This window comes from Notechis scutatus, chromosome 4, assembly GCF_049901735.1.
Source record: "Notechis scutatus isolate UNSWTSFEM ecotype Mainland chromosome 4, rNotScu1.2, whole genome shotgun sequence".
NCBI lineage: Eukaryota > Metazoa > Chordata > Lepidosauria > Squamata > Elapidae > Notechis > Notechis scutatus.
Window position 1 is genome coordinate 41,021,352 of NC_142012.1, and position 25,908 is coordinate 41,047,259.

Here is a 25,908-nt window from a genome sequence, read left to right on the forward strand (position 1 = left end):
AGCACAAACTCGCGATTTGAATATGTCGTCAAGTTCAATTTAATTTTGTTTATCAATGGTAACAAAAATATAATCAAAAGGACACTTTTGCTAACGTATTATTTTGAGGCCTCTGTACAATGGTGATCCCATAGAGGAAAGGGAGCCAATTTATTATGATGTGAAAACAGTGGATGAGAAATCATTCCATTCCCTGTAACAGTATATTTAGATGATGGACTACCAAGACAAATGGCACTAAAAACCAGTGGGAAGTTAGGAGGCTATCAACATGCATGAATGAACCGTGGATTGTGTTTTTTAAAGGGTAAGGACTACAAGTCACCTTTCTTCCTGAAAACAAAAACATAGGTCAATGTGGATTTATTTTCTAACCATTAGCAGAAGTGGACATGAGTATGATATGAAACCAGAATCCTAAAGTAGCTGGCTGAAACCAATGACCAATGTCTCCTGCATGTATGTGTCCCCCTGTGCATGCATGGCAGATACCCGACAATCGGCTGGCAGGCGTGCGCGCATGTGCAGTGGGTCTGTTCTGGGCGACCTCTTGCATGCCGGCAGAAATGGCTTTGTGTGCCACTTACGGCATGCATGCCATAGGTTCTCCATCATGGTTCTAGTGTAACACTAAAAAAAAGACAATTGGACAACCGAACATTACTGTTTATAACGTTCTAAATTATACTCCTAATGCCAACAGTATACAGTGCATACTATATCTTTAGTTTTGCAATACTTTTAGTAATAATAATGTAGCATTGGCACTATACAAGACAACCTATTAAATTAAAGATCTCTGGACTCCAAGTAAACCAGGAGCTAAATAGGAATAGCTGCAGGTGTAAAATACACTACACAAAATTTCTAGAAGACACAATATGGTATATTCTACAGTATTTCCATAACGTAGATTTTTATGGCAAATTTGACCCTCATCCATTCATACTTTACAGAGTAGCCATTTTACAGAAGAGTACATTTGTATTTTAGTTCAGCACTACCTGTTGTACATCACACTTTGTGTCAAAGTAAGATAAGATACTAAAATCTGGTTATAAATGTATAAACATGTAACTTTTTTTAAAAAAAATAACCACATTATTACATGCAAAACAGCTATCTCATGGTGGGAGTTCAGTGCAAGATGCATTGCACCAAAGGATCCTGCTTTATTTCACCAAAAGAGCAGAGTTCTTACATTTGCCTGATTTGAACGGTCTGGTGAGGTGTAATTGAATTGCTGTCTGCTCTGTTTATCACATTTTGGAGAGGTGAGATAAGTCATTAAAACATGTAGACATGATAGCTTTATCTTCCCTGGATATATCTAATTTTCTTTTAAAACCATTAATGTCCATTACCATATCTAATAATACAAATCTCGTAGTTTTCATTAGGTCTTCTACAAAGAACACATCCTTTTACTGGCCAGCTTGGTCCCAGGTTCCTCTTTTAGCTTTAATGTGCCCCCTGAAACTCTTGTATCTACTCCCCTGTTTAAGGATACCTCGTAACAAAATAAGAACTTTTAGCTGGGGGGAGGGAGAGATGGAGTAAGAAGGGCATTAAATATGTAACTGGTGAGTAAATCAATTACATTTAATTTTGTTTGGAGAAAACTCTTCAATGTTTCAAAAACCTGATAGGTGGTATAGGTTACAGAAATGGTAAAAAACAACTTAGTTATCAATACTCATGTTTATGACCTTCACAGCCTCTGTCTGCTCTTATTCTCACTTATTTACCTCATACCAAGATAACCTCAAAGAGAAAGGAAAAAAAGCCCAGGTCAGTTGAAGGAAGTAGCCAAAGCAAAGGAAAACTGGAGTAAAATTGTAAGTGTTATTGTGGTTATGTGATTTTCATTTGTTTCACTTAACCAGGTTGCCCATCCCAGTTGGGGTCAATAAACAAGGACTACCTATATTTGTGAAAGGACCAGTGATTTATTGTAAACTGATGAGGATGACTATGAAAGAGAATTTGGAAAGATAGTTTTTTTCTTTACAATTTCCTAACTTTCTTTGAATGGCATATAAAGTATTTTAATCTACTAGATGCCCTAGTCACCATCTTCCAATAGTCCACTCCAAAAAATGTACACAGGAATAAGTGTGCCCATGTCCACCCTCCTTTGTCATGATCTCGATCCTATTCCACAATTCAGAAGATGAAAAGTATACAGTCCCCGCTACGTTAACCTGAACTTATAAAGTGGGTAAAGGGCATGATTTAAGTATAGGTAGAGCTAATCTCTTGCTGACCCACCTTCTGTCCTATAATTTAACATCAGCCAAATGTGAAAAGGCAATATAGAATTAGTCCTGATTAATATTTGGGAGGGAAGAGAGATCCCCATAATCCCAGATTGGGGAGAAAAGAGAGGACATTCTGGGAGAAGACAATGGCAGACCATTCTGTCAGGAAAACATGAATGTGTCCATACAAGTCACCAAGAACTGTTCCATTGAAGACAAGCTACTTGAAGAGAAAAATGGGGAGAAACAGCATTTGCAGAGGCATCAACAGAAAGTGTTATTACTACGAATCAAGTCAGAACTAATCTAGAAAATCTGATTTGGTTATTTCAATCTTAGTTTTCCAAATTTCTTCAGCAATGTTCTTCAATAAGCAGGTATCTCTGACAATATTTTAAGTCCATACGTGGCCATCTTCTTCAACATATTTTTTTTCAAGATTGTAAAAACGAAACCAAACAGGAGATCTATTTGCTTTTTTCATTTGAGTATTTTTTGGGTGTCAAGGTAAGATAACATTATATATTGGTTTGGTCTGGATTGGATTGACTTTGGCATTGCTTAGACATTATTTCTTGTCACTTTTTTGGAGTGATCTTAGTATACATAGTTATCCTATTGATAATAGTTATGTAAAACAAAATGTTCACTCTTATATGGCTCTGTAAATGAATAACGGAAGATAATAAATGCAAAAACGTTCTAGCTTATTACTTTGTCATATACGGACTCTAAGTGCATAAATCCCTTTCTTTGGAAGTTTTGATAGGCAGTCTTTCATAATCTACTAATTAAGTTACCACTCAGAGAGTGAGAAAAACAGCTTCATCTGAATCATGGTCTCTAGTGCTATCTTCACTGGGTAAGCCGCCTCCACCTGGGGACCGACAACTCATATCCTCCACACCAGATTCCTGATCGCTGTTGGCTGACAGATCGGGGTCAGAACTTTTCAGGTTGTCCTGTGTAAGGATGAGTGCTGAGTCTTCATCTCCCTGTGAAGAACTCCGAGAGGGGAATGATTTCAGATTGGAGGTGTAATCTTGGAGTGATTTGGCCATGCAGCCACTGGATCTTCCATTTTCCTTTTTTATCTTTGCCTCATTATTTAATTGCCCGTTTGTAAGTTTTGCCAGTCTCTGCAAGACAAGAAACAAGAATCCATTGGCCTGCTAAAATATATCCAAACTAAAGCAAACAAGCCTAGGAAATTGCAGATTTATATACCTGCAGTTTTCTAAAGTGTCTCTTTGACATAGAAGGTTATTCTTGATTTCTTTAGGGGAGAAATTGTAGGTGGGAGATTGTAGAACAGGAAGAAAGCAAGTTTCTAGGCATTTTTCCATGTTCATGGAGCATTTTGTGCCATTTATCATCTCACTACTCAACAAAATCGCATAATAATGAAAACAAGTAGGAGAAACAAGAAAGAAAACAGATGAACAAGAATGTAGCCCTGTGGTCAGTAGGCAATTAAAAACTATAAGGTTTTGTTTAAAAAAATCTAGAAAATAAATCTTCCCAAGTATGCATGTACAGAAAGGGGGACTGATTCTCATTCAGTCCTAGGCGATCATCAAATGCAAATGAATCATCCGTGACAGCTAGTATAGATACCTGACAGAGAAGCATTATAGCAATCATCTCTATCCTTCTGAGTTAAGGAATATTCAGGGGATAGATAAGGATATTTTAACAACCTTAAGACGGGCAAAAAAGGAAGAGGTTACATATGGACAGAATAGTGATTACCTAGAAATCTAACTAAGGTTGGGCTGATTTCAGTGGTTCTATTGCAAAATACTAAAACTTCCTTCCAGCATGTTCTATTAAATACCTGTTTCGTTAAAAGAAAAGCATAATTAGATCTAAGTTTTATTGGTAAGAATCCCAGCAACAAGTAAGTTGCCTATCAGAAAAGAGCCAGAATAAGCTTGAGGTGACCTGTAAGAAAAGATGAGAAATAATTGCTTTGAAAATAGCTCACCCAATTGAGGCCCAAATTTTACTGTGATGCGAAAGACTAACAAGATTGAGAAATCAGTAATTAATTAGAAATTGAGTATAATTCTGGAATTCCTATTACTCATTTTAACTAAGGAAGTCTTCCACAGATTGTAAATCATAGGACAGAAAACACAGGAGAAAATTGATTTTGAAATTGTACCAGAACTAAGAAATTCACTCATTAGCAGCTGTTATCATGGTAAAAGAAATAAATATCTATTTCAAAAGTATACCGTAGAGCAGTGCTTCTCAACCTTGGCAATTTTAAGATGTGAGGACTTCAAGTTCTAGAATTCCTCAGCCAGCAAGCCTCACTGGGGAATTCTGGCAGTTGGTCCACATATCTTAAAATTGCCAAGGTTGAGAAATACTGCTGTAGAGCACTCTTATTGCCAAATATGGGGTGGAAGAAATATAATCCTCTACTCAATGCTTCAGCTAGAAAACCTTCCAAAATTACATCTATCTATAAATAATACCCTGATCAACTGCATTGATGTTGAAATATACTTGAATTGATGCATATGCCAATGGCCAATCACATGCTCAAAAGATGGGGTGAAACTAAATTTTATAGTTATAGAAAACCAATTATACATACCTCTTCTAATACCACCAACTCCTCCTCCAACTGTTGTGTTTCTTCTTTCACGGCCATCAGATATTCTGTAACAGATTGCCTTGGATGCAGTCCCTTTTCAAAACGGTTGTACATTCCACTCCAAAACCTGAAAAATAAAGAAGATTTAAAATCCTACAGAAATCGTTCAACCCATAGAACTTGCTCCTAGAGAAGTTAACAGAGAATTCCATTGTGCAATGTAAAACAAATTAACACAGGCCTCTGTTTGGGGAAGAGTTTAATGGGGAAGAGTTCTCTCAGCTTTTAAAATTATCACATAAAAATTGTTCAGATTCTCATATTTATAGACTATTTTACAGCACAGAAGTGTGAAAACACAGATCTTTATTTCTCAGAATATTCTGACTAAAAGATTTTTCACTTTGGCAAAGTGAATCACATCATGTTCAGATTTTTAAAGATGAAGATAGTGCAATTTTGTAGGATTAAAGTGTCAAATGCTATCTGTGTAACTTTAACATTAAATGTAGAATCTCACATATTGAGATATGAGAACTCTGATAAACAGAAAGCTACTCTGAATGCAAGAGTTACACCAATTATTGAAATGACAAACCCAATGGATTAGCATTTTCCCATAATTGATGCAATGCTTATATACGCAGAATGATTTTGAGACCTGTGGGGGGTCAATAGAAATCCTGCATCAAAATTAATAAAATAGTGCCTATCTTATTTGTTTCCTGATACAAATATTTGGTTGAAAGATTAAATATTTCCAAGAAATACATATGTGAAGCCTTTCTCCCTGAACTTCCAGCATTAAGTAATCCAGCTTGCTGGATATTTTAAGTGCAGCTTTATTGCTGTAATCGACTTTAGGAAGCAAATTCTCATTCGATTGTTCAGGATGTGAAACTGCCAAATGTTTTTGATGTTAGTGTCATGTATGTCATTTTTAATAGGCACTTTATAAGCCACAAATTCATTTCTTTTTATTCTCGATATAAATGACCTTTGCGATCACCTTATAAGCAACTGTGTCCTCTTCGCGGATGACAACAGACAATGCTACTGCTCTTCAAAGTGGCCTTGATTATGTGTCTGAATGGTCAAACAATTGGCAACTCCAAATCTCAACCAACAAATGCTCTGTCCTACACATTGGTTAAAAAAATCAGCACACCAAATACAAACTAGGCGGATATGACCTCATTGATGACCCTCACTCTGTCAAGGACCTAGGAGTACTCATATCTAATGACCTAAGCGCCAGAGCTCACTGTAACAGCATTGCCAAAAAGGCATTAAGAGTTGTAAATCTCATCTTAAGAAGCTTTTCTGGAAATATTGAATTGCTAACTAGGGCATACAAAACCTTCGCTAGACCAATACTCGAATACAGCTTATCTGTCTGGAATCCGCACTGTTTATCAGACATTAATACAATTGAGTGAGTCCAGAAGTATTTCACGAGAAGAGTACTACACTCCTCTGCTTGCAACAGAATACCCTATATCACCAGGCTTGAGATTTTGGGCTTGGACAATCTTGAACGACGCTGCTTATGGTTGGACTTAAGCGTAGTACACAAAATTATCTGCTACAATGTCCTACCAGTCAATGATTACTTCAGCTTCAACCGCAACAATACAAGAACACACAACAGATACAAACTCAATGTTAACCGCTTCAAACTTGATTGCAGAAAGTACTTCAGCAACACAGTGGTCAATGCCTGGAATGCACTACCTGATTCTGTAGTTACATCCTCAAACCCCCACTCCTTTAACCACAAACTATCCACTATTGATCTCACCCCATTCTTAAGAGGTCTGTAAGGGGTGTGCATAAGTGCACCATCATGCCTCCCTATTGTCGTATTGTCCCCCTTTAATCGTACCTATTTTCTGTATTCTTACTCATGTTTATACTTATACTTATTATTTTGTAAGTGATTGACAAATCAAATAAATCAAATAAAAAAATGCAAGCTAGTCATCAGTCTTCAGCTGATGAATTTCAGATAATGCTTACACTATAGCAAACATACGAAAATAAATTTGCAAGAATTTATTCATATCAATGTAGGTTTTACCTAAAAGAGTCAAAAGAAAATGTTAGAAATGTGTTGGACATTTCAGAACATTTTCAACAACACAATAAAAACAAGCCACATTGATTTCCTAAGAAACAGACAATTTGAAGTGGGCTTTCTGATTCAAGGTTTTGGAAGATATGGATTTTAGAAATTTTTATAATATCGGGAACATTTATACGTCACAGAAAGCACAAATAATTGTTAATGGAAATCTAAACAAAACTTTGTGAGATATTTAAAGAAGGAATAAAACAGTGATGCCACTATTCCCACTTCTGCTTTTTTTGGTTCTTTAAATACTTATAGGACAATTTGAAACAGAAGAACAAGTGAATGAATGTATGATGAGGCGGCTAAAAATTGGTTATAATATACAGATGGAACAACAGGAAAACATGTGCCTCAAAGGATTGAAATTTACAATGATCATAATCTTAAAAAGGATTTTATATAAGATAATGTACTCTACTATCAGTGTATATCTGGGGTGTCAAACTCAAGGTCTGGGGGCCAGATCTGGCCCACAGGGTGCTTAGATCTGGCCCGCAGGTCTACCCTGGAAACAGCAAAGGACCGGCCCGCAGTGCCTGTACCAGAGAAAACAGAACTAGGGAGGGCTGCGTGTGGCCGTCCCAAGCTCCGTTTTAGCTGGTAGAGGGTTGCAGGAGGCCATTGCAGCCGAAACAGAGCTTCGGAGACAGTTTTCGCTGGCAGAGTGCTCAGACTGCCACAGGCGCCCCCAACACGAGTGACACTGAGCTGGCCATGCCCACCCTGGCCACGCCCATCCCGGCCCCCCAAGGTCAAACACAACCCTGATGCAGCCCGCAATGAAATCGAGTTTGACACCTCTGGTATAAATCATCAGAGAAAATGTCTGGAGTGGGTATGTATACTTCACATTTATGTTGGAAATGTGAATTTTGTATCTCTTTTTTTTTTTTTGAGTATTTTTTTCCTTTCTTGAACTTTTAACTTTCTCTTTGACTTTTTTCCTTTTCTTTTTCTTACTTTATACTACGTTTATACTAGCTTTAATCTTTCTTTTAATTTTTTTTCATAAAATTCTATTTTAAAAAGTCTTTTGAAAGTCTAGCAAGCCTTGGAGAAGAAGCTATATTACAACAGACATGTTATAGACAACCTAAGTGAGGCTGAGCTATCATGTTACCTAATTCCTCTGATTATTCATAGATTACATCAGTATAAGTAGATCTGTGGCAGGGTTAACTAGAAGTCATACTTGGATAAAGAGCAGAGCTGTCCGGGAAAAAACGTGAGAAACTATTTTAAGAGGCTCTGTAACACTGTAAGGTCTAATGATAATGCCAAACCTATAGTTCTCCAGTTTCATTCTTGAAAAAAATGGATGGCTTGATGTTAATTTTAAAAAGCAGATTTCTTTCCATAAGTTACAAAGAAATAAAAATCACAATATTTTGCACGCATATTTTTAACCTCATTTTTTTTTATTTAGCAGAATCCCAGCTTCCACATCAATGATAATATATATCACTAATTTTGAACTAAGAGAGAAAACAGACCTATATATACTGTGTGTGTGTGTGTATGTGTATGTCTGGTATTCAGCTTTGTTCGGGTATTTTCCCACGTCATTATAGTTGTGCTTTTAAAGTTGTAGCAACGTTTCGGCAGAATCTCATCTGCCATCATCAGGCTTCTGTATTGTGTTCGAACAAAGCTGAATACCAGACATGTAAGTACCCGCGAAAACTTAAGAAAACATATGTGTGTGTGTGTGTGTGTGTGTGTGTATGTTAAGTTTTCGTGGGTATCTATATTTATAGTATTCAGCTTTGTTCGGGTATTTTCCCACATCATTATAGTTGTGCTTTTAAAGTTGTAGTGATGTTTCGGTAGAATCTCATCTGCCATCATCAGGCTTCTGTATTGTATTGTATACAGAAGCCTGATGATGGCAGATGAGATTCTGCCGAAACGTCACTACAACTTTAAAAGCACAACTATAATGACATGGGAAAATACCCGAACAAAGCTGAATACCATACATACATACATACATACATACATACATACATACATACATACATACATACCGTGTTTCTCATATAATAAGGCCGGGTCTTATTTTTTTTTGAGCCCCCAAAAAATGGCTAGGCCGTCTTTTCGGGGGTGACTTAATTCCCCCCCTGGCATCTTCGGGCGGGCGGCGACGGCTTGGATGTTGACCTCAGCGTTGGTGGGGCACTTCGTATCGGGGTCAACGCAGGCAGCACCATATCCGGGTATGCAACAAAAGTACTTCCTAACGGCAAGCCCCCCCACCATTCCCCCCATTTCGCATGTTTTAATATAGGCCTTAATTTGGGGGGAGGGGCTTAATTTCATTTCATGCCTATAAAACATGCTGGGACTTCCTATTGGGGGAGGCCGTATTGTTGGAGAAACAGGGTACATACATACATACATACATACATACACACACACACACACACACACACACACACACATATACACACCAAGCTTGAACATCTAAAGCTTTTATCTGGGCATTATTTCAAATTTATAAATCACTTTTCAAGGATGATGGATTATCTTCAAAAGGTTGTTTACAAAATTCCATAGCAAATGACTGAAAGTGAACAAATGAAACAATTTTTACAACATCTGGTCCTAATTAAAAGTATCTATCTTATATATTAATATAATTATATTTTATTCTACACAGCAATGTGTTACACTTTCACAGCAAAGAAGAAGGAATTGGGGAAGGTTGGTGACAGTTTACCATCAATCTCACAGCTATTTGCAATAAATTTGCACATTCTTGAAGTCAGGGACAATTGTTAGCTCATTCAGATGCCACTTACTTCAGATGCCACTTACTTGTAGATAAAATGGGAGGGAGCTGATTGTGGATGAAGGGTCCTGTTGTTGTCTTCCCGATACAGAGGGTTCAGATAATCGGCATGATTCTTCCATAAGTGAGCCCAAAGTGAATAAGTCCGTTCCTGAATTCTGAGGGACAATTTATAATAAAATTCTATAAACTGCATTTGCTATTTCTCTCATCCCGATATTGAAAGATTCCATGAGCATGCCAAAAGAGTAGATACACATTTAAAAAGGGTAGAATTCAACTATTTGGAATTAGGTGCCCTTTGTAATAAAAAAAATTTAAAGGCTAAGCTCTCCAGATATTTCAGAACCACAACCCCAGTGGATATGGCCAATGGTTAGGGAAAATCTCAACCTACAGAATTTAATTTCCTAATACTGCATAGAAACTATGACATCCTATGCACATATGTGGCCTGAGTAATTTTCTGTTTTGTTTTAACCTATCTTATAATATTTGCAATCATCCACCAAGAATAATTATGAAGAGATTCAAAATTAATAAAAAGAAGCATTTTGTTGTGTGACACAAGAAAAATAAGGAATGGGATTTACTGCCATAAGATATGATGCTGGTCAGAGTGCTTGTGCTCTGATCTGGGTAGGTGCTAACATTAATCTCATTCTGTAACTGATCCTATGAATTAAATAGCCAAAGAACCACAGTCTACTGTTCTGTGTAAATCAATAGGTGGTAGTGTTGGGTTATTCTGGGCAATAGCAGGGGAGCCATGGTCAGCAGACTAGCTAAGGAACTAATCAGGCTTTATTTAATTCCAATTTTCTTGGCTTTTATCATTATAACATTCTATATTTTTTGATGATAACTTTCTGACAATAGCAATTGAGATTTCATTTAATTAATTTAAAAGACAACTAAGATGAAAAAATTAGAAACCCTCACAGAAAAACTCTGAGCCTATTATCAGACAATCATAGCTATCCAACTGAAACCATTTTCTCAGGCTCTCTACAGTTATGTTTTATATTTACCTAAAAGGAAGGGTCTTCTCCGATCTTCCAATTTACTTTTAAAATGAGAATATCATCTTATGTTCAGGAGAATTCAGGAGATAGATTATGTTTCAGACATCTTCCTTTCAAGTAAAGCAGTTTTTGGATAATTCTTTTGGTTGCAATAAGTATTCAAGGAGATGGATCTTTTATTATTTAGCAATATTTTCAAACTTTTACTGATTTTATTTTATTATTATATTGGGGTTTTAATATATAATCAGTTTGAAAGGATTAAACAATTTTCTCTAATGTCTTGGTTAAGATTCCACATTGAAGTGTCATGTTTATCAGAATAAAGAATCATTCTGGTATACTGTGCAAACATTTTAAAAAGTATCTTACTTGAGCTCCTGTCTTTCCTTCTGATTGTTACACAAGAAGTTTCCAAACTGGCAGGAATATATATGATGCTGTATGTGGATCAAGAATCTTTCGTTGAATTCAAAGGCACAAGGAAACTGTTCCATAAGTTGCCAAACACACTCAATAAATTGATCGATAACTGGTGATATCTCCTTTGGGTCTCCATCTAAATTGCCATACCTACATCAATGCCAGGGGAAAATATTCACAACTGTTAACTTTCTGAAATTCTGGGTGTTGGCACAACATCTTCCATCCTAATTGTCAGTTCTACTACTATTTGCTGAATAAAATTTGCCAGAGCACACGTATCCATGTCGGTTGGATTGTAACCACAAGGATGCAAAACGAGCAACTCCACAGCTTAGCTTACCATCCCGCAACCGCCCGGCCCCGCCGGCCCCCCCCCGCCGCCACCCGCGCCCGAGAGGAGCCGTTGCTGGGGCTCGGGGCCGGGGGCCGCCGGGCGGGGCGCGCACCGCCCGGCCGCCCGCCACTTTCGCCCCCCCCCCCCCCCCCCCCCCCCCCTTCCCCTCCTGGGGCCCAACCCGCCCGCCCCCCTGGGAGGAGCCCAAGACCTGACCCCCCCCCCCCCCCCCTGCCTGTTGCAAACCACCCCCCCCCCCCGCACCTCCTTTGCCTCCTCCCGAGACGCGGCCGCGAGCCGCGCGGCCCGCCGGGGCCCCAGCCCCCAACAAAAAAAAAAAAAAAAAAAAAAAAAAAAAAAAAAAAAAAACACAAACCCCCCCCCCCCTGCCTGTCAAATTTTAAAAGTCAAGAGGCCCCAGCCTGCCCACCTCTGCGCTATATGATATCATCATGCAACTATTACAACTGCATTCCTGTGCCCAATGAGTGATAAAAGTACAAAATATTGGCCCTTATGTGATGCCATATGTCATTTCCTTTCTTTGCCTGCCCCCTTTCCGCCAGAAGTCCCCATAGCCAGCTAAAACCTGAATAGCATAATGGATTTTACTCATGTATTGATTAGTCCAGTAATAAAGAAGATTGGGCTCATGTATCACCACAAGTGGCATAATATGATTTGTGTGGTTTTCACATAGGCTAATGTATGAACCTGGCCACTGTACTTTATAAACCAGTTTATGCTTAAGAGTTATGTGTGAACCAGGCTGATACGGTTTTTTTAAACAAACAGCAGGGATAGGATTTTACCAGTTTGGACCAGTTTGGTTGAACCAGTAGTTCCGGTGATCATTAGGTCCCACCCACCAGCCCTTGCCCTTTTCCTTTGCTTTATTTCCTTGTTTTTGAGCACAGCTGATTTGCGTGGCAGACTGGTTTGCTGTGCATCAGCTGTTTTACTCACCGGGGCTGCAGCGGAAGGTAAGTATTATAGCTAAAATTGTCTTTTCTAAATTCTGGGTGCGTGCATTCACTGAACCAGTTGTTACATCGGTTGAATTGCACCACTGACAAACAGTAATTAAAATCTTGATTTAGCGCAGTGTATAAACCCAGCCAATAAGCCTAGAAATACTTTTCAAAAGTTAAATAATCAAAGGAAAGGTGATTAAGAAAAGTTCCAGTTATACTCAATCAAATTTGGACATGCTTAAAAATGAAAAAAAAAACAATTTTCATTTCACTATACTCATGATTAGATAGTTAGTCTAATGATTAAAGCACATGGATAAGAGTGGGGAGACCCAAGATCTAATCCTCTCTTACACCCAATATCAAAAAATTTTGGTAACTCTGGGTCAATCATTATCTCTCAGTCTGAGATAGGTGGTACTGGCCAATCACTTCCAAAATGTCACTAAGAAAACTGCATAGGCCTGTCAATGTATTTACAAAGAGTCAAAAATGACTCAAGTGACCACAACAAGAACATGATGCCATCAGAAATGTTCTATATTATATTGAATATTAGATGTTTATCTGATGTTCTCTGGCAGCAAAGTACCTGGTTGCCACTTCACAGAGCCCACACTATACAATCATGCTTACCTGTGATTAAATTTATGACCAAACGAAACCCAATCTTTATCAATTAATACCTGAAATAAAAAAGTAGCATCAAAGGAGATTGTAGAGGTTTTATCAAGAAGCAGTAAATTATGTTTCTTATTCTAATTAATTGGATTATTAAAAATCCTGGTATTTCACAATCAGAAAAAACAGAATGGGGCAACTCACTGTGGCAAGCTTGCCACAGCCAGCTCACCACAGCCAACTCGCCACCTCCAAGGTGCTACAGGACAACTCCACATGACCAACTCGAGCTGACCATGATGAGTTGGCCACACTGAGCTGTCCTAGACCCCAGAAAAAAGGGTAAGAGTTTTATCAGGGACAGTGATCATACTGTTATGAATTTTAGAAACCGATTGGCACTCTACTTAGATGGCAAAATACAATTTTGTTATGCTGGAAATTTGCTATCCTTTTATAGAATAATTCTTAACATGTTGATATTCAAATTATAATGTTATATGGTTTTTACTCTATGCTTAATGCTACAAGGTTAACATTAATTGGCTATAAATCAATTTATAACATATTTCTTAAAGTTATCTCCCAGAATACATGAACACTGAACACATGAACAACGACAGAGAATCTAAATTTGATGGATTTGAGTCATTATAGCCCTTTAGAGAAGTCAGTTGTTTATGCCATCAGCATGGGAAAATGTGGGGGAAATGTATACCTGTATTCCCAAACTAGGTTTTCAGAGAAAAGTGATAATTTATGTTTTATATTAGAAAAAGAGAAAAGATGCTTCCCATTTTTATTTGAAAAAGAATTATGGGTTAGAGGACAAAATAGGAAACACATCAAAATAGGCAGGAAAATTAGCAAAATAATATTCATCTCCTTTGGATGAGTTCAGATTGACAGGACCAGATGGTTTACATCCCAAGGCTCTGAAGGAACTGGCATATGTGATCTCAGAACCACTAAACAAATTTTTCAGAGCTGCTGGAACATGGGGGAAGTGCCAGAGCACTTGAAAAGAGCTGATCTGAGTCCAACATTCAAAAAATGGAAAAAAAGGGTGGGGGGAACCAGGAAACTACAGACCAATCAGCCTGACATCAATACCTCGTAAATCCTAGAAAAGATAATTACACAGTGGATTTGTGAGCACCTAGAAATGAACAAGATGATTAATAAAAGTCAGCATGGATTTGTTAAAAACCTTCATTGATAAAGTGATTAAATTAGTGGACCAGGAAAAAGCTGTGGATATAGTATACTGGGATTTCAGGAAGGTATTCAATAAAATAGCCCATAGTCTGCTTTTTGATAATATAAAGCAATATGAGACAGACCACCAGATGGATTTGCAATTGACTGACCAACTACACTCAGCGTTCAGCCTCAATAGATCTACATCTTGATACATGCAGTGGAGATGCATGCAGTGGAATTCCTCAATATTCTGTCTTCAGTACAGTGCTCAACATCTTCATAAATTATCTAAATGAGGGGATAGAAGTGCAGCTCATCCAGTTTGCAGATCACACCTAGCTGAGGGCGGGGGGATTGCTAATACTCTGAAAGATAGACTCAAGGTTCAGAAGGATTTTGTCAGACTAGAGCAATGAGCCCTATCCAATAAGGAATCAGTTCTCAACAAATGAACCAGCAAACATGTGGAAAACTCTTAAAAACATCACTGGCTACAGCAAACCTCCTTCCCAGACAGAAGGAAATCAACAACTAGCAGATCACCTGAATGTGTTTTACTGCAGGTTTGAAAGGAAACTACAGCCACCTATCTCCACAACCCCCATTTCAAACACACCAACAACAGTCGAGCCTCCTACAACCGACCCCAACCCATTGGGTTCACAACTCTGGTGATCACAGAAAAAGATCACAGAAAAATCTATTTCACAAAAGCCAGGAAAAGCACCAAGGCCAGACAAAATAACTCCTTTTTAAAAGTCTGTGCTGACCAATTGGCCCCCATCTTCACCTGAATCTTCAGTAAATCACTACAGATGTGTTATGTTCTTTCTTGCTTTAAACGCTCTACTATCATCCCAGTGCCAAAGAAGCCCTCCATCAGGGAACTGAATGACTACAGACCAGTTGCTCTAACATCTGTAGTTATGAAAACCTCTGAAAGGCTAGTGCTGTCCCACCTCAAAACCATCACGGATCCACTGTTAGATCCCATGCAGTTTGCATACCGAGCAAATAGATCAACAGATGATGCTGTTAATATGGCTCTGCACTACATCCTACAACACCTTGAACCCTACGCAAGGGTCCTCTTTGTAGATTTCAATTAATCATTCAATACCATCGTTCCAGACATTCTTCTAACTAAACTAAACCAGCTAGTGGTACCTGAACAAACTTGTAAATGGATCATAAGCTTCTTAACAGACAGTTAGCAGCAGGTGAAGCTAGACAGAATCACATCTGATACCTGTACAATTAGCACAAGAGCCCCCAAGGCTGTGTGCTTTCTTCACTTCTCCCTATATACCAATGACTGCATCTCAAACAATAAAGTACTGAAGTTTGCAGATGATACAACAGTGATTGGTCTCATTCGAGACAACGATGAATCTGCACATAGACAGGAGGTTGTACAACTTGCCTCGTGGTGTAACCGGAACAATCTGGAACTGAACACACTCAAAACGGTAGAAATGGTGGTAGACTTTAGAAAAAACCCTCCCATTCTACCACCTCTTACAATACTAGACAACACCATATCAACAGTAGAGACTTTCAAATTTCTAGGTTCTATCATATCACAAGACCTAAAATGGACACCTAACATCAAAAATATCATCAAAAAAGAACGACAAAGAATATTCTTTCTGTGCCAACTCAGAAAGCTCAAACTGCCCAAGAAGCTGCTGATCCAGTTCTACAGAGGAATTATTGAGTCTATCATCTGCACCTGTATAACTGTCTGGTTTGGTTCTGCAACCCAACAGGGCAGACACAGACTTCAGATGATAATTAGGACTGCAGAAAAAAACAATTACTACCAACCTGTCTTTAATCAAGGACCTGTATACTGCACAAGTCAAAAAGAGGGCTGTGAAAATATTTACACATCCGGACAGAAACTGTTTCAACTGCTACCCTCAAAACGAGACTATAGAGCACTGCACATCAGAACAACTAGACACAAGGACAGTTTTTTCTCAAACACCATCACTCTGCTAAACAAATAATTCCCTCAACACTGTCCAACTATTTACAAAGTCTGCACTACTATTACTACTAATCTTCTCATCACTCCTTATCACCCATCCCCTCCCACTTGTGACTGTATGACTGTAACTTTGTCACTTGTATCCTTAAGATTTATATTGACTGTTTCCCAGTATGGTTTGATTGCTTATTGTATCTTATGACTATTATTAAGTGTTGTACCTTATGATTGTTGACTCTTGACGAATGTATCTTTTCTTTTATGTACACTGAGAACATTTGCAACAAGACAAATTCCTTGTGTGTCCAATCACACTTGGCCAATAAAGAATTCTATTCTATTTTATAAGATATAGTTCATTGGTGAGAAAAATAAGGTCCTGAACTTAGGCAAGAAAAACCAAATGCACAGGTATAGAACAGGCAGTAACTGTGAGAGAGATCTACGTGTCTTAGTGAAGCACCACTTAAGTATGAGTCAGCAGTGTGCTGCAGCTGCCAAAAAAGCCAATGCAGTCCTAGGCTGCATCAACAGAGAGTTAGCATTAAAATAATGAGAAGTGATAATAATGTTCTACCTTGCACAAGTGAGACCACACTTGGAATACTCCAATTCTGGTAATCATGATACAAAAAAGATGCTGAGATCCTAGAAAGTGTGTAGAGGTCAGTAACAAAGACGATAAGAGGCTGTATTGTGTGATGAATGATTAAGGGAACTAGGTATGTCTAGCCTAATGGAAAAAGGGTTTGGGGTAACATGACAGCTTGCCTCTCGAAGTTGTGGGTGCTTCATTGCTGGAGGTTTTCAAGAAAATATTGGGCATCCATTTGTCAAGGATCGTATAAAGACTTCTGCTTTGGGCAGTGGGGATGGACTGGAAGACCTACAAAGTCCCCTCTAGCTCTATAATTCTAATATTCTAAATACATCCTAGTCCTTTGCATCCACTTTGGCCTTACATAAAAAACTCAAAGTTAAAATTAAATTGAAGATTAAATTAAAATTTGCAAGCTTCAGAGCTTGCAAATGGAACAGCAACTAACTAGCCTGTCTCTTCAATGCAGTTCCTTCCTATCTATTTCATACAAAGGCTAGCATCCAAGTTTCCCATTCAAGATTTACAAAAGAATGCAGAATGTTTTAAAACTCCAAGATCTCTTCATAAACAAGATAATGGGAGGTGGTGGAGGAAATAATGATTAGTATTTAAGATGCATTTACTACACTAAAACATGATAGAAATTGAGGGGGGAATGATAGTCTATCCAATTACTTGGGGTGATAATAAGTTATGCCAAGTGCACAAGTGTCAGTTTCTCATTTTTAAAAATATGTATCCCATCTATTGAAGCTAAACCTGCATCCATTCTTGGACCAGATCTTTTTTCTTGTAGTCCACAAAACTGCTCTTGCTTTTGATCTGTTCACCATGAATTTGTGTATTCCAAGACAGTGAACTGGTTCCACTTCCTTGCCTTTCACCAGAGCTTAAGCAAGAGTGCCAGAAGTGCTTTTATGTAGTGACAACGAGAGGCACAACTGCTAACTACTACACAATAAGTCATGATTGCTGAACTGAATCTACAGTTGAAGATGGACCTCAAATATGGACTTCCAAAAATGTGGTGCATCATCTCCCAAAATGTGAAAGATAAATCTTCTGGAAATTCACTAGTTTGATGTTATTAAAAAAAAACTTATTTCATTTTAATTCTATTAAAATGAATTCACAACTTATCCCTTTTCATGCTAATTAAAACTGTTGTCAGGGTTCCGACCAGTGCCCTAACGCAATTAAGAGTCTCAAGCCTCTGACTTACCATAAATCCTTTTATAGTTCTGTAATATGGATCTAATAGAAGGCTTGCTACAGAGCAGACCTGGGCAGTCCGGTCCCATCCATCTGAACAGTGAACAAGAACACTGACTCCCTCTTCAGCAACAGCCTAAAACAGAAAGAAAGGAGGAATGTAGCTTTGATTCCTATAGAAGGAAAAATTATTAATAGAGAAGGCACAATCTTAAGTATGTGGAATGTCAACTCTTAGCATCTCAAGGTAAAGTTGTAAATATCTCTGCTAGAAACCTTGGGTAGCCATTGTCAAATGTGAACAATACTCAACTGGATGGATCAATGGTCTGAGTCAGTAGGAAGCTCTATTCACAATGTTGCAGCCAATGTAATACACTGTGAAAGGCTTTTGTACATAGTGAATAACCGTATTTTGCTGGGTGGAAATATACCATAAAATATTTTCCTTTCATCATCTCTGTCCTTGGAGAAGCCACCAATGGGTCACTATAATTTGCCTTTTATTCCACTGATATTCTCTACTATTTCTTTGCACTGAGTTTGCCTTGAGTTTTCTTTTGTAATACTAATTATGAATGTGCTTCATGTCCAGTTGTAGCATTTCATTCTGACAGTGCAATACATACTTATCCAAGCATACATGTGACATTTAAGAAAGAATGGCAAATATCAGGAAATTGGCATCACCAGTTATGCTAGACAAAAATAGGTTCACGAGCTTATGCCACAATTTGGGCAACACTTCTCTGTGTAGTATCTAGCATCACGTCCAGCACTGTGTTATTTTCTAGGACAGAGGCACAGATATGGACCATATTAATTTTATTCCATAACACATCCTTGCAAGTGGAAGAAAATAAAAGATTTTCCATTACCTGAAATGGCACATCCCCATTTTCATTTACAAATCATATATTGTACCTTTGCAATAAAGATGCCCGCATCCATAATGGCTTTGATGTGCTTCAACCAGCCTGAATTCTCTAGCCCCCAGAGGAAATCACTCATTGAAGGAGATGTCAGCTCGCAGACTGCAAAATAAGCCCATTTCAGCAGGCTAGAATTTTTAAGTTGCTAATTTTACATGGTAAGTCTAGTATAAAAGGGAGGGATTGATTTTCACATCCATGTTGGTCACTTGTTCGTTGTACGACTGATTTGCAAACATGATCAGCCATTATATACCAGTTTGACTTCTTGCACTGCTGCAAGCCATATGCTTTTAAATTCTGGGGAAAATATGCATAATAAGTTTTTTTTCCTGAACACCATCACTCTGCTAAACAAATAATTCCCTCAGCACTGTCCAACTATTTACAAAGTCTGCACTACTATTACTATTAATCTTCTCATCACTCCTGATCACCCATCCCCTCTCACTTGTGGCTGTATGACTGTAACTTTGTCGCTTGTATCCTTACAATTTATATTGATTGTTTCCTAGTATGATTTGATTGCTTATTGTACCCTATGACTATTATTAAGTGTTGTACCTTATGATTCTTGACTCGACGAATGAGAATTCTATTCTATTCTAAAGTCCCCAAAATGAAAAGGCTATGTTGACAGATACTGAATTAAGAACTGCTGTATCCAAGGTATCTTCATATTTTAATCCAGTAGGTGTGTTTGTCCTCAAAATAGCAAGACTAAGTTTATCTTCTGCAGGGCTTCAGTTCACTCATATCTTTTTTAAGAATGCAACTAAAAGACCAATGTTGGAAGAAAAGGTTCAATTAAACTTCCCCTCTCTGCTACTTCCTTCTTCAAAAATCACAGTCTCTTAAACTGGCATTTCATCTTAAAAATGGAAGACGAAAAGGAGCTGTACAATTGTGTAAGCTTGGCCATTCCCCAGCTGCTGACATGAATAAAAAAAAAATTCTTGGCATATAGGAGGAATATAGCCATTAAGCTCTTTCACGTCAAGCAGAATGCTGATCCATTCAAATTGGTGAGAAATTGCCTACATACACATCTGAAGTTGTGGCAGATCGCTTTCCTATAGGCTGCAGAAGGGTTCCAAAACGCAACCTCTATATCCAGATCTGGTAACCTCAGATTGAGCCAATCCAGATACACCGAACCTGATGTCCTACATATATGCTGTACTTATCCCCTGTGGGTTAGAAATTAGTAGTGTTGGAGCTCTAACACCTGGGAAGACCAATCTCATCATTCAGTGAAAAGAGTGATTCTTGGCAGTTGATCACAAAAGGTATGTTCAAAATAGCATCTCAGAGAACTACCCTTATGATAGTGTACTGCTGACAGCAAGAAGTCTGTCAAATGATTAATGCATCTACGCAGATGGGAACACAAGCCATTAGCAGCCGGATTTACTCTGGGATTGCTTACCTCCTGTTTGCAAAGCCTAAATAGAGTCAAAATAGAGGTTTGTTCCTGATAGAGTTAATATTTGTTTTCCACTTGACTGAGCAAAGACCACAAAGTCCTAAACTGCAGTCCTAAACGTCAGATCTAAATCAGCCAGGTCTGATAGCAATAGCTGACCTGGAGTTCAAAAGTGAACTAACTAATTTAGTGAGGAATTCTGTTACTAAGCAATGTCTCCATTAAAAGCCATTGGCCTTGCAATTCTTATTTGCAGAAATTTCCATAAAGAGGCATAAGATGTCCTAGATTTGAAATGGTAATATTACAATGTCTTTTTTTCCTCTTATATTCAATTGCTTTTTTATCTTATACAATTTCTATTTTATTTTTGTTTTATATTGTTTTACTGTCTCTTTAGTCAATTTTTATTTGGTTTTAAGTCTTCATTTTTAGGTTTTATATGGCTATTGCATTGTCTTTGTTATAGTTGGTCATTGTCCCTGTGCTTTTAACCCTGGTAATTAAATAAATTGGAAAAATGCATTTGATTTGACACATTGCCATTCTAGATCTGCCTTTCACCATTAATTGTACAGAAAGGATAGGCAGAAACAAGAATGTGGGCTGATCAGACAACAAGCATAGTAAACAATACGTCAGATGTGGAGGAAATAAACCAAACCTTCTGTAAGCTAAGCTACATACCATATAACTTTAATTTCTTTTTCCAAAGTAGGACAAGAAGAGTAAAAGAAAAGAGTAATGCATATATAGTAGATTAGCAGAAACTGACCATCATAGTAATTATTAGAACATGCTGTTCTAATAAGGAAAAAAGAATACCAGCATGTAAATATTCAGCATTAAGGTACACATACTTTTGAAATTATGGAAGAAATGCTTCCAGATGCAAGCCCAGAATTGCTTAAATGCATTATGTCTTTTTTCAGGATTCCAAGCATATATGAAAACATTAGAAAGTTGCATTAAAGCCACATCTGCTTTAATAAGTCAGATCGCCACATTTGGTTCAATGAATCAGATCTTTAAAACAGCTACTAATTTTTCAAACTCATGAGAAGAATTTCTCCTGAAACATTTTCAAAACATACAGAGAGCCAATCTGAAATTATATAGAAGTTTCTTTCATGTCACAAGAGAAAGGATTCATAAGATGAATCGTCTATTGAAGAGATCTCCTATAAAGTTGCTAAACTCTCCAACTGAACAATATCAGATAGCAAGGCTGAAAAATATCTACAGGCAAAGTTGTAATAGCCACTGAAGCAGAGGGTGAATTTACGGCAACTACTTCACTTTAGAAAATTTGTTTCATTTTAATGGGCTTAAGAGCTAAAACTGCAATGCTCTTTGCAGTATTAATGAAGCAAATCCCCTCATTTCAATTTTGGTCCTAATATACATCCAGCTCAGATCCTTAAGAAAAGAATCTCAAGCTGTCCCCAGCATCTACAAAGATGTTACCTTCAAGCATTTTTTGGAGACTGCTTCGCATAACATGGATATTCTCAATACCTATGAATTGAAACTTGATGTTGGAATAATTGTCTTCATTTTCATACCCTTTCCCAACTGCTCGGTTTGCCATTGCATTGAGCTGCAAAGATCAAGGAAAAAAGAATACCCTTCAGACCTCTTGACAAAATGTTCTTTCCTTTATAATGAAGAAGAAATAAAAACATTAAAAGTAAAGGTTCTCCTCACACATACATGCTAGTCATTTCTGGCTCTAGGGAGCAGTGCTCATTTCCGTTACAAAGCCGAAGAGCCATCGCTGTCTGAAGATGTCTTCGTGGTCATGTGGCCAGCATGTCTAAATGCCGAAGGCGCATAGAACACTGTTACCTTCCCACCAAAGTGGTCCTTATTTTTCTACTTGCATTTTTACATGCTTTTGAACTGCTAGGTTGGCAGAAGCTAGGACAAGTAATGGGAGCTCACTCCTGTTACGTGGTGCTAGGGATTTGAACAACTGAACTGCCGACCCTTCTGACCCTTCTGATCGACAAGCTCAGCGTCTTAGCCACTGAGCCACTGCAAACATTACAATTTGCCAAAAGAAAGGAGGAAAGAGCCCTCCACAATATTGGATTCTGAGTTTTATTAGTGAAAATATGGGCTGAATTCTTTATTTTTTAAAAAGCTATGAAATAAAAATAAGATCTGCTGTCACCTTTGCCTTTGACTACTTTGGAGTTTTTACATTCAACAGTGATTTCAATTGTACAATTCATCCAGAAGATGGCAACCTCTCTTCAGAGCCACAGAACACAGAACTGATCCGATCTGTTTTCAGATGGCAAGTTATTGTTGACCTGAACTGACTTGCCTTTGGGTTAACAATGAGTGCTTTTTAAAGGAGGGAGAATAGGAAATGCTAGTATGCTCTGGACGCAGAACTACCTGTGTGCATATACATGTGTGTGTGTGCCTTCAAGTCCCTACAGTTTTCAGAAGTGGTTTTACAAGCAGAAGATTGTCTGCTTCCGCCAGTTGAGAGAAAGTGACCGGCCCAAAGTCACTCAGCTTTGTGTCTAAGCCAGGACTTGGGCTCAAGGTCTCCCAGTTTCTAGCCTATGGTCTTAATCAATACACCAGACTGTCTCTCTCACCTTACCTGCCGACAATATAATCAAATATATGTTGAAGCATAAAAACCCTTTTGGATGTTGTTGCACTCAACAAAAAGGCAAAGGTCAAGAAGTTGTTATATGGCCTGTAGTACAGGTCTGCTGGATTGAATATGCATTTCCTAGAATCTAGCAAATTCTGTTACACGCTCTGGAAAATTTCCTTGAGAAGCCACGCTGTGTTTGCACAAAAGTTATCTGCCCAGTAGGGAATGTTGACCATATTACAAGTAGGTCTTTGGACATATGCTCTAGTCTTGTAAAGATGGAGAACCCTCTACTACTTGTCACAAAATGCAAATAAAAGTTATATTTATTATTACTTTATGACTGCAAAAAGAAAATATCCTAATAATAAAAGTTATTTCACAATGGAGGAGGTAGCCTTGAGGAGAAGCAGACTCTCCTTTTTCGGAGGCATTTAGGTAGATACAGGGTGGCCATCTGTTAGACATGATAGAGTAATTGTAACTTCCGGTTTGCTAGCCTTCGGCGGCAGCAGGGATTTGCAACCGCGCGATTCCTGCAGCGTTCGCCGCCAAGGTTCCCCCGATCCATTTGGATCTGGGGGATATAGCTGCCCCGTAGAGGCAGCTGAAGACAGGAGGGATCCGGCAAGGGGTTTGGGAGTGCCGCAAACCCCCTCCCCAGCCGGCTAAACTCCCTTTTCCCGAGGCGGAAAAACGGCGGTCAGTAATGGCCGCCACGAAGAAAGCTGCAGCCGGGTAAGCAAGTGCAGGAGGGAGAAAGCTGGAGAAAGTGAAAGGTGCTTTTAACCGGGACAAGACGGGAGAAAGTGATTTGGAACCTTGAAAGCTGTTAAGGATATATTGTTCCTTGTGAGAGCCACAAGCTGCGAATACCCTAAAGGGGAAAGTTTTTTTTTCTTTGTTCTACTCTCCTTCCTAAAGTGAAAGCGGGGAAAAAAAATCTTTTTGGCTGTGAGTGGGAAGGGAGAGTAAAAAAAAATCAGAGCAAAATTTGAAAATAAGGAGAAGATTGCCTAGAATTGCAAAGAGTTTAAAAACTTCCAAAAAATATATTTGAAAAGGATTTGTGATTACTTTAACCTCAGAAAGAAAAAGTGAAGAAGAAGAAGGTATTTAAAAGAAACAGTCTGTTTGGATTGTTTGGTGATTTTGGAACCTTTGGAAATTATTTCTGATTAAATCATCTGGGTGGTTGTTTGGAAAAACTTTTCTCTACACAATGGCATCACCTGTGGATGGATTGGAACTTATATATCAAAAAATATGAAAGAGAAAAACAAGGAGGGGAAGATGGACTTGGCACTATTTTTCAATACTTAGAAATGGCGGTTTATATTTATGCGAAGCAGAATGAGGATGATGGGGACAAAGAAGAAGAAGAAGCCATCTTTGATGAAAAAAGGACTTTGATTGGAGACGGGAAAAAGTAAGAGAAAAAGGAAAAGAGGTCTTTAAGATCTGAAAAAACAGCCCAAAAAGAGAAGAATAAGGTGAAAAAGGGACATTATGTTAAGAAACAACAGAAAGGGGGAAAGCAGAATAAAAGGGAGGTGGAGAGACAAGGGGTTAAAGAGGACAAGGAGAAGAAGAAGCAAGGGAGAAAGGAAGGGATGAGAAGCTCTAATGGTGGGGAGCAGGATATTAAGAATCAAAAGTTTTTCAGAGATAATGGATATATCTTATTGTTAATGGGATTCTAGAAAGGTACATAAGATTGCATTTTTATATCTGTATTTAGAAGTAATTATAGAAAATTAGAAATAATATGTAGCTTAAAATGTGATAAAATATCTAACATAAATAAGTGAAATTTTTGTTAAGAAAAAGAGAGTACTGTAATGAAATATGATTCAAGATTGTGATGTGGGGGGTAATAATTGTGGAAAGCATAAGTGTTCCCACAAAGGCATAATATTCAATTGAAATGGATAAAATGTTTAAGATATAAATGATTGTTAAAATTAATGATTAGAACATGGTATACTAGCAAAAAAAATTGTGAAATGAGATTTGAAGTAGAAGAAGGAGGAACATTTCAATGAAATATTGAGCTATAATATGTGATGTGGGGGGGGATAATTATGGAAAATAGGGCTCTCATAAAAGTATGTGATTTAATTGAAAAGTAATGAGTTAAACGTCTAAGATATGAATGAATATCAATACTAATGAATAGATTTGTATTATTTTTGATAATATAGTATAATTTTAGAATGTACCAGACAGAATCCCAATGTATGTTATGTATTTTATATTAGGTACTATAAATATAAGGGAAAAAGATAAAGGCATCATCTCCATATAGTGTACAGGAGAAGTATTTCTTCTTTTTTTTAAAGAAGAAAAATAAATGATTGGCTGGAATAGAACAGACAAAGAATAATAAATATTAGGATATGAATTGAGAGGAGGAAAAAAAATTGAGAAAATTTAAAGGAGAGGAGAAGTTATATAGAAAATTGAAAATGTTAATAAGATATGAAATGGTATGTAAAATGAATATGAAACTGAACTTGTGTCTGTACCAAGAGTTTTAACCCGGGACTAAGCAACTTTCAGAAAAGAGATTTTTTATGCTTTTATGTTTTGTGTTTATGTGTATTTATGTATTGTTTGTCTTGAAAATAAAACTTGTTTAAAAAAAAAAAAAGACATGATAGAGTAATTGAGTTTGGCATTAGGGAGAGGACTATGCAGGGGTGGAATTCTACCAGTTCTGACCGGTTCAGGTGAACCGGATGTTA

The 25,908-nt window shown here is 37.7% G+C and overlaps 1 protein-coding gene across 4 annotated transcripts in view; it reads right to left on the reverse strand.

Annotated features, from left to right (window-relative positions):
* Positions 1–2,051: 2,051 nt before the first annotated feature.
* MTMR7 (myotubularin related protein 7) overlaps positions 2,052–25,908 on the reverse strand; it is a 51,341-nt gene continuing 27,484 nt past the window's right edge. For 3 of the 4 annotated variants that reach the window (XM_087963208.1, XM_087963207.1, XM_026667100.2), the window contains 8 exons: positions 22,009–22,141; positions 19,108–19,217; positions 18,194–18,319; positions 13,190–13,239; positions 11,192–11,392; positions 9,821–9,952; positions 4,870–4,996; positions 2,052–3,400 (listed from right to left, as the gene is read on the reverse strand). In XM_087963208.1, coding sequence (XP_087819334.1) covers positions 3,065–3,400; positions 4,870–4,996; positions 9,821–9,952; positions 11,192–11,392; positions 13,190–13,239; positions 18,194–18,319; positions 19,108–19,217; positions 22,009–22,141 — 1,215 coding nt within the window. In that variant the 3' untranslated portion in view covers positions 2,052–3,064. Of the gene's footprint in view, positions 3,401–4,098; positions 4,206–4,869; positions 4,997–9,820; positions 9,953–11,191; positions 11,393–13,189; positions 13,240–18,193; positions 18,320–19,107; positions 19,218–22,008; positions 22,142–25,908 lie in introns of all 4 variants that reach the window. The other variant, XM_087963209.1, reaches the window with a different exon arrangement.